The sequence below is a fragment of the Terrapene carolina genome, unplaced genomic scaffold, assembly GCF_002925995.2.
Source record: "Terrapene carolina triunguis isolate 2854851 unplaced genomic scaffold, T_m_triunguis-2.0 Scaffold449, whole genome shotgun sequence".
Taxonomy (NCBI): Eukaryota; Metazoa; Chordata; order Testudines; family Emydidae; genus Terrapene; species Terrapene triunguis.
Genome location: NW_020664800.1, coordinates 1838661 through 1848352, shown reverse-complemented (window position 1 = coordinate 1848352; position 9692 = coordinate 1838661). Strand labels below are relative to the sequence as shown.

At 46.9% G+C, this 9692-nt stretch overlaps 1 protein-coding gene across 4 annotated transcripts in view; it reads right to left on the bottom strand.

Moving 5' to 3' along the window:
* Window positions 1–26: 26 nt before the first annotated feature.
* The window catches only part of ZNF618 (zinc finger protein 618), a 99828-nt gene continuing 90162 nt past the window's right edge, over window positions 27–9692 (bottom strand). For all 4 annotated transcript variants that reach the window (XM_024216562.3, XM_024216564.3, XM_024216563.3 and 1 more), the window contains 2 exons: window positions 2844–2945; window positions 27–1540 (listed from right to left, as the gene is read on the bottom strand). In XM_024216562.3, coding sequence (XP_024072330.1) covers window positions 27–1540; window positions 2844–2945 — 1616 coding nt within the window. The remainder of the gene's footprint in view (window positions 1541–2843; window positions 2946–9692) is intronic.

Genomic DNA, 9692 nt, shown 5'->3' with positions numbered 1-9692 from the left:
TTTTTTTTTTTAATTAAAAGACAGTTTTAAAGCATGTTGGACTTCAAAAACATGAGTTTGTTCATGTCTTCTGGACTGAGCAGCCGCCTCCTTTTGATTAAGAGCGCCTGCTCACACATATTTACACATTCACTTCTGGCCCCGACAGCAGGCACTGCTAAGAGCCAAAAGGCCAACTTGGCTAGTTTCGTATGCTTTTGGGTAACACATGACCAGTACTGAAATAGATCAGGGGTGGCCTGGAAGAGGGGTTCTTGCAAATAATCGTAGACTTCATTTTTCCCAAACTGCTCTTCTTCCTGAGCTGGCGGGGCCTCCCCTGCTGCCCGTGGTTTCTTGGTAGAAGGTTCAAATTCTGGTTCTTCTGCCCAGGACTCTTTCACTTCATTGATCAATTCACAGACCTTGCCAATGATCTCTTCATGCTGGTATGGTGGGACTGGCCGCAGCTTCTGCTGAGGGTCCAAAATCATGGCTACTTTGTGTGCAGAGTGAACTTTGAAGTTCTCCTTCAGTGCCTCCAGGAAGAGGTGGCAAAGCTTGCTGACTATGCCAGCGTCATTGGCTTTGGAAGTGAACAGTTTCTCCAGTTTCACGTAGGTGGGCAGTACCAGCTGCAGGGTGGGCCGGCTCTCATTGCTCAGTTCAATCACTGCTTGTTTCACCGGGGCCAAAATAGCCGCCAGGTTGCTGAGAAGATGCTTGTTCAGGTTTTGGATGAGGTTCATCTTCTTGGCTCTGCTGTAGAACTCGCATATCTGCTCATAACGCTCATGGACAAGCAGGAGGGAGTCAGTCACTGAGTTCCAGCAGGGTGGGGGAGACGTCTCCTCCAGAGAGCCAAAGGTCTCCTTTGAGAGGCCCGTGGATCCTGCCAAATCTTCACAGACATTCAGGAGCTCGATGACTTCGTGCATGTTGCGAGCCTGTAGTGTTCGCTTACTCAACACGCTCTGCACGACTGAGTTCAAGGCACAGGCCGAACAACGCAAGCACATGCCTGCCTTGGAGAATGCAGAGGAGTTGACTTTGCAGTCGGTGACGTACACTGTCCTGATTTCCGACATCACAAACTCAGACATCACGTTCTGCACCCAGTGGTGGATAAAATCACCATTATCTCGGATGTCCACACCCTTAATTCCCAGGACATAACTCTTGATGTGGTTGCCTTCAACCTGATAAGCTGTCAGGATGTAGCAGGAATCAGGGCCAACGCTCTGAGAGTGGCAAGTGACTCCTATGCCTAGGCAGGCATTGCTGCCCAGGGCGCAGGTGACTTTCACTTTCACTTGGTTGTACATCCGAGGCAAATGCTTCAGCGCCAGTGTGTTGAAGTTGCCAAGGATTTCTGTGACAGAGAAAGCACCGTAGCGAGCACCACTATCCACCAAGGTCTGGGCCAGCTTGATGAATTCCTTCCCGCTCACCACACTCAAAGCTCCGAGGTCGGTGCACATGACCCGCAGCAGCCTTTCAGCAATGTTCTGCCGCTCCTTCTCCGGGATTGCACTGTTTGCTACTGAACCACTTGCAGATGCTGCAGAAAAACAGAAAGAAACTTGTCAGGATCATTCCTTCTACCCAAGGAACAGGAACAACAAGGCCAGAATTTTTCCTCTGCACTTGCCCAGAGTATGGCAGGTACAGATCTATTCCTGAACCTAGGATTTCCAGTGGGCCTCTATACCAAAGTGTTTCTAAATTCAGGCTGATCCAATGATGGACTTTTTCTCTTGCTTATAGCAGAGAGGAGCTTATCAGTATGTTTTCCCTGATTCAGTAACAGAAGCATAGCAAAAGTGGATTATGCAGGATTCAGCTGTCCACATGGCCTTGGGCAGCTGCCCTCTGTCCCTCCCCAGAGACCTCTCTGTGGCACTGATCTAGGAGTTGTCTAATTAAGTTATAATCAAGGATGGTCCTGGTTTACAGGGTTAGCCGTTAGATCTTCGATTCACCTGGTATGACTTAGTGTGCTAGGTTGGCCTTTCCATTCTTCTTCTATTTAGAATTCAGGACTCACATTAGCATCACATTATTTTAATAAGAGCTGCATCTACCTCAGTTTTGTCTGTACAAGAAGTCTGGCTTTTTTGGTCAACTGTACAGGCCTGAACACCAGTGTAGATTGAGGTTTTCTTTCTCCTTCCCCAGCTCTAGTCTAGTTTTTGTGACAGCTGCTGGGCTTTATTGTTGTTTCTGCCATTTTTGGACACACCACAGTACACAAAATATTAGGGTTTTAATGCATCTTGTTTCCACAGGGAAGCTCGGCTGAGGTATTGTATCACTGCTGCTTTTATTTAAAAAAAAATACCCTCATTTCCCACACGGTTTGTGACTGAAACACAAAATCATGTGACTTGCCCAAGATCCGGTAGCGAATCAGTGGTTGAGCTAGAACCTTGTTGGCTGCCAGTAACTCTCTGGTGATGCCTAGGGCAATGATCTCTTTCCCTACGGCAAGGAAATCCAGACTCAGCCCAGAAGTTACGACTCCCAGCAAGGCTAGTCTTGTTAATGAGTTCGGAGACAGGAGCTCTCTTCTCAGCTTTTTTCCTACCATGACTACATTTCCATCACTTCCCCTGGAGTTTCCAGCTATCCTCTACCCAGATTTCAGAGGCGCTTTAGTGGGAATGAGTACAATAGTTTATAGGGTGCTAATGGCACCTGAGATCTGGTGTGACTAGCTGAGAAAAAATACATGAGAAAAGTACTCCCGACAGGTGCGGGACATGGGCTTCGACCTGCCTGAACCACTGCTGTGACCCCACCAGGTACAGAGCCATTGATCCAAGGCCTACAGGGAAACGTAATGAGAAATCATGGCTACATACTATTATTGGCATTGTTTCTTTGGAGCTGTGGTTTCCACTTTTCTTCCACAACAGTCAGAGGTGATCTGGGTTGGTTAGAGGCAATATTGTTCTCATTGTCAGCTGTGGGGCATAAACAAGAAGGAGTTAATCAGAGGCGTAAGAGGAGCGTTTCCTCGCGATATTAAGGGAGACACACACACACACAGCCGGCCATGTGCCAGGATGGATTGTGGGGCTACGAGGAATGCCGACTCTCCAGAAGACAGCAGGATAAAGAGAGCTGAACAGAAAAGGGGAAAATCTCCATTTACTACTTAACATTTACTTTTGTTTTCCTTAATTAGTATGACACCAATTTATTACATTTTCTGTTGCATTTAATATATATATTACCCACAGTAGAGAACAATATTATCATAAGGCTTGAAAACAACCAATCCTCATGTAATTTCCACTTGGGTTTCCCAGCTTCTGTAGCCCCCGTCTGAGTCCCTACCAAAAGGATTACAGCTAAAATGGCTGCCACGGTGCTCTGACCCCAATCCCAGTGTAACACCATGCCGCTGGGTGGGTCATCAGCAGTGGGGAGCTAACCTGGGACCTCTGAATATTAATGCATGGGCTACTGCATGAGCGAAAAGAGCCTCATGTGACTGTGTAGCCGGCTGGCTCATCAATCTCTAGATGGGCTAGCCAACATGAGAGGGGGACAGAAGACATACCAAGGAGGCATGACCTACAACAGTATGCTTGGAGTCAGGGACTGAAGGAACTAAAAATCTCTGCTGTGGCCAATAGGGAGGCTTCTGCATGGGTTGATCTGGACAAGCAGTCCACTGGACCAATCACAAGCCTGCAGTGAGCTAATGGGAGAAGGAGCAGCCTGACAGAAAAAGAGAGTTTTGAGTTTGGAAGCTGGGAGAGAGACACCTTGTTTGGGTGCTGCATTGGCAACACACTGGACCAACATCCCACGGGAACTCATTTAAAGGCGATACAGGAAATGGTTGAACATGGAACCAGAACACAACCTGGCTAACTAAGCTGCTATTCTGCAGCAGAAGATCAAGTCTAACAGGGTAGGGATTTGGTGTGGGCATGTCATGGGTCCCTCGACATGTCTGAGGGACGCAAAGCTTTACATGGTGTGTCCAGAATGGACTGTCCAGTGTTTGGAGGGCCCAGTGCCATGCTCCAAGACAGCAATCAGCTGGAGGAAAGGCTACTAGTATGTCGGGTCTCTAGAGGGGGTTGGGGATAAAGTAGAAGCAGGCGTCCCCACATGATAAACTAGGAATCAGAAATGACTGGTTCTTCCCCAAGTTTGTCTATTCTAACGGCTCCATAGGAAACATCAGAAATGGCATTAACTCTGCATATGTACTGGTAGGTTAATGAGACATGCCTCGTGTCTGCTATTAACTTTGTTCCATTAAGGCCCGTTCACATGTCAGCCTTCTTCTGGTCTTGGCAGGGGAAAAACTGTATTTCCTTTATCTATTTCATAATAGTAGGGGATTTATTATGTGCAATTATCCGTTGGCGTTCAATGCGGAGTTAATAAGATTTGTGCATTTCAGTTTCATCCTCCTTATCAGTCAGGTTGTGAACTATATAGATCATGGTTCTTTAATTTCTCTTCATGCCTCCAATCCTTTAATCCAGGTTCAGCCTAGTTGTCCTTTTTATTTTTTAGCACTAGATTGCAGAAAAGGCATTATATGGTAGCACTCGACCTGAACAAAGTACCCTAAAGGGAGTGAAAGCTGGATATTGTACTGTGTAATTACAGAACAAATTCCTTTGCCTTGTATTCTGCCCTTCTAGTTCTGCATCTCAGCCTCCAATTTACATTCTAATCACTTCTTCCCATTGTGTAGCTATAATCTTCCCTAATTACCCTTTTAGCCTCCAGAATCACTGAAGTGCCAACAAGCCCCTGCTCTCACTCCTCGGGGCTTGCAGGACTTCAGTCACTTACGGAGGAGGGACCAATGGACTCCTCATTTGGAGTGGAAAGAGATTAGACATTTACTACAAATGTTATGAAAGTTAAACTGGATTTCTGCATGGCTACAAATGCATTCAATGTGCAGTTATACCAGATCCCACATGCCTCAGGACAATACACTACTACTAGAGGCACAGTTATACTGTACTCGACAATCCACAGTTACGCCAGATTCCTCAGTCCAGCTGGGGAAGGGATACAAGCCGTGTTGTGTGTCACTGATTATGCAATTCATTCGTTCAACAGTATGCCGGAGAGTCCCTGCCACTGAGAGCGCAGGGGTGCAGTACAGACACTCATCTGCAACTGCCTTTATTTCTCAGTTATGCAGCGCTCCACACTGAATGCGCGATTACGGGGTCTCTCTCAGTAACTGTGGTCATTATATTGTTTCAACCATTGCGCTGGTTGGTTACCACCTTCAGAATCTGACATCCCAATAAATAAAGCTGCCTTTAGCAATGGCACCCTCCTTGCCTTGCCCCCCACTTAAACCCAGATAATAAATACAAAGTAATTCATACCAAGCCATTATTACTCTTAGTGGGAAATGGGAGGGAAGACGAACTCTCCCTCGGGGGGGGGGGGGGGAGGACGGAGAAGAGCTAACGTACCATGATGCGATAGGCACCACATGAAGATCCAAGATAGGCAGAAAGGAGGTGCAAGGGACAGGCGTCAGACGAGGGTTAAGTTAGGTGATAGGCAGGGAGGGTATTATGTTTTCTGTGGACATGGGGATGGGACATTCTGAGGGCTGCGGCCAATCAGATCACTGTGATTTATAAGTATCTAGAGAGCTGGGTGAGGTGACAGAGGGCACAGCTCAGTAGGAATAAAAATCACGTAAGGGAGCTTCCTGTTAACACAACTGTATCCTAAGCTAATAACGCACACGCCGCAGAACATACAGAAACGAGGCCTGTGAGTTTATTAGCGCAGAACATGTGACGGAGTGAAGAGGAAGAGCCTGCAGATGATCATTTTTCTGAAACACTTACTCACTTTTGGCCTTCAAACTGACATTCCTCCCTCACTGCACATGTCCCTGCCTGCCCCCCATCTCTCCTTATCCCTTCCCAGCCCATCTATCAGTCAGGGATTCTCCCCAGAGTCGTGGCAATCGCTATGTGTTTACACTGTGTGCCAAGTGCAAGGAGAGATGGAGATTCTCCCAGTGCAAACACACAAGGTAAATACTAGAACTGGTCGAAAAACGTAGAAAGGCTTTTCTGTGGGAGAATGCAGTTTCAAAGGTGGAACACTTCGTGAAAGCGTGTCAATTTCACCCAAGTTTAGTTTTGGGGGGGGAAAATTTGGACAATGTCAAAATGTCCCTTTTTGATTTTTTCAAACAGTTCTATTGACCCCAAACGGATTTTTTCCTAGAATTGTTTTTCATGGAGAATGTAGAAATTTCACGGTTTGTTTCTATAGGAATGAAGTTAAACCTGGAAATCGTGAAAGCCTTCGTGAAATGGACTTTCCATTCCCCACAGAGCTCTAGTCAATACAAACATGTGACAGGATCTGTAGGACAAGAGCCGTCTCTCAGTTTTAGGATAACTACCTCGAGGGGACAAGGGATTTCATCTGCCCAGAGAATTTTGACCCCAATAGGAGAGGAGACTGATTAGTACCTGGATATTGTAGGGATAAATGAGACAGGAGCGATTTAATTTGATATGCTCTGCACAAATGCCATGCATGCTTTCAATCTTCCTTTGAAAAGTGACCTCAGATACAAACACAACCAGACATCGGAGAGTCCGGCACTCCTGTAGCCACTGCCTTGTGCTCCCTGGTCTCTAGGTTTTTTCTGCAGATAAGAGGTAGAATTACTGGCACACTGGAAAGTGCGAACAGGGGCTGCTAACAGGGAGTTTCGCAAGGGAGTTTGGAAGGGGAGTGGGAAGGGGCGAGGGTCCCTTGCCGGTTCTATCTGTTTTCCCTTTATTCCCCTTAAAACTTTAAACTTCTTGCTTAAACAACCCTTTCAGCGGACAAGGGGCTGCAGACGGGAGTTTGACAGAGGGAGGCTTACGATGGTTAGGAAGACCCGCAACACCTGTGCCAGCACTGCTTCTGTCTCCTCCACCTGCGCCTGTAGCCAGACAGAGCGCCTGAGCATGGATGCTTCTACCCAGATCCTGGTGTGGTTTTGCAGAGACTGTAACTTGCAATTTCCACTTACTGATATCCAGGCTGAGGGGACCATCCAATGTGAAAGGTGCCTGCTGGTGGAATCTCTCAGGCAGCAGGTGGGAGAGCTACAGGAGGAGGTGGCTAGGTTGAGGAGCATCCGAATCCACGAGCAATTCCTGGACAGTGTCCATGTGGAGACAGCTGAGGTAGCTGTCCCAGTACACAGGACTGCTGATACACCACTGGTGGAGGAGGAGATGGCTCAGGGTGGACACTGGCAGCTGGTTACTTCTGGCAGCAGGCAGTGCTCCACCCCTGCTCCGAACCCTCCCGCTGTGGTAATAGGTAACCGTTATGCTCTTCTTGATACAGGAAAGAAGGCATCACCCCCTACAGTAAAGGAGGAGAAGCCTCGTACCCCTAAGGCTGGGAGGTCTGCTGCCACCACTGCGAATAGGAAACGTAGGGTAGTGGTGGTCGGAGACTCTCTGCTGAGGGGGACGGAGGCGCCCATCTGTCGCCCTGACATTTCATCTCGGGAGGTATGCTGCCTGCCGGGAGCCCGTATCCGAGACGTTACGGAGGCATTGTCGAGGATTATCCAGCCCTCTGACTACTACCCCATGCTACTCATCCATGTGGGCACAAATGATACTGCGCGGTGTGACACTGAGCGGATCAAGAGTGACTACAGGGCTCTGGGAGTACGGGTGAAGGAGTTTGGAGCGCAGGTGGTATTCTCTTCGATTCTTCCTGTCAAAGGTAGGGGCCCGGGCAGAGACAGATGCATCATGGAGGTGAATGCCTGGCTGCGAAGATGGTGTCGCCAGGAGGGCTTTGGCTTCCTAGACCACGGGATGCTATTTGAGGAAGGACTGCTAGGCAGAGATGGTGTTCACCTTTCGAGGAGGGGAAAGACCCTATTTGGACACAGACTGGCTAACCTAGTGAGGAGGGCTTTAAACTAGGTTCGACGGGGACAGGTGAGCAAAGCCCGCAGGTAAGTGGGGAACATGGAGACCTGGGAGATGGGTCGGAGACGAGAGGGAGTGTGGGCTATATTGGCAGAGAGAAAGGAGGGTCAGGACAAAACCGGGAGGAAAGATCAAACCAGTATCTTAGATGCCTATATACAAATGCGAGAAGTATGGGTAATAAGCAGGAAGAACTGGAAGTGCTAATAAATAAATACAACTATGACATTGTTGGCATCACTGAAACTTGGTGGGATAATACACATGATTGGAATGTTGGTGTGGATGGATACAGCTTGCTCAGGAAGGATAGACAGGGGAAAAAGGGAGGAGGTGTTGCCTTATATATTAAAAATGTACACACTTGGACTGAGGTAGAGATGGACATAGGAGACAGAAGTGTTGAGAGTCTCTGGGTTAGGCTAAAAGGGGTAAAAAACAAGGGTGATGTCATGCTAGGAGTCTACTACAGGCCACCTAACCAGGTGGAAGAGGTGGATGAGGCTTTTTTTAAACAACTAACAAAATCATCCAAAGCCCAAGATTTGGTGGTGATGGGGGACTTCAACTATCCGGATATATGTTGGGAAAATAACACAGCGGGGCACAGACTATCCAACAAATTCTTGGACTGCATTGCAGACAACTTTTTATTTCAGAAGGTTGAAAAAGCTACTAGGGGTGAAGCTGTTCTAGACTTGATTTTAACAAATAGGGAGGAACTCGTTGAGAATTTGAAAGTAGAAGGCAGCTTGGGTGAAAGTGATCATGAAATCATAGAGTTTGCAATTCTAAGGAAGGGTAGAAGGGAGAACAGCAAAATAGAGACAATGGATTTCAGGAAGGCGGATTTTGGTAAGCTCAGAGAGCTGATAGGTAAGGTCCCATGGGAATCAAGACTGAGGGGAAAAACAACTGAGGAGAGCTGGCAGTTTTTCAAAGGGACACTATTAAGGGCCCAAAAGCAAGCTATTCCGCTGGTTAGGAAAGATAGAAAATGTGGCAAAAGACCACCTTGGCTTAACCACGAGATCTTGCATGATCTCAAAAATAAAAAGGAGTCATATAAAAAATGGAAACTAGGACAGATTACAAAGGATGAATATAGGCAAACAACACAGGAATGCAGGGGCAAGATTAGAAAGGCAAAGGCACAAAATGAGCTCAAACTAGCTAAGGGAATAAAAGGGAACAAGAAGACTTTTTATCAATACATTAGAAGCAAGAGGAAGACCAAAGACAGGGTACGCCCACTGCTTAGTGAAGAGGGAGAAACAGTAACAGGAAACTTGGAAATGGCAGAGATGCTTAATGACTTCTTTGTTTCGGTCTTCACCGAGAAGTCTGAAGGAATGCCTATCCTAGTGAATGCTAATGGGAAGGGGGTAGGTTTAGCAGATAAAATAAAAAAAGAACAAGTTAAAAATCACTTAGAAAAGTTAGATGCCTGCAAGTCACCAGGGCCTGATGAAATGCATCCTAGAATACTCAAGGAGCTAATAGAGGAGGTATCTGAGCCTCTAGCTATTATCTTTGGAAAATCATGGGAGACGGGAGAGATTCCAGAAGACTGGAAAAGGGCAAATATAGTGCCCATCTATAAAAAGGGAAATAAAAACAACCCAGGAAACTACAGACCAGTTAGTTTAACTTCTGTGCCAGGGAAGATAATGGAGCAAGTAATTAAGGAAATCATCTGCAAACACTTGGAAGGTGGTAAGGTGATAGGGAACAGCC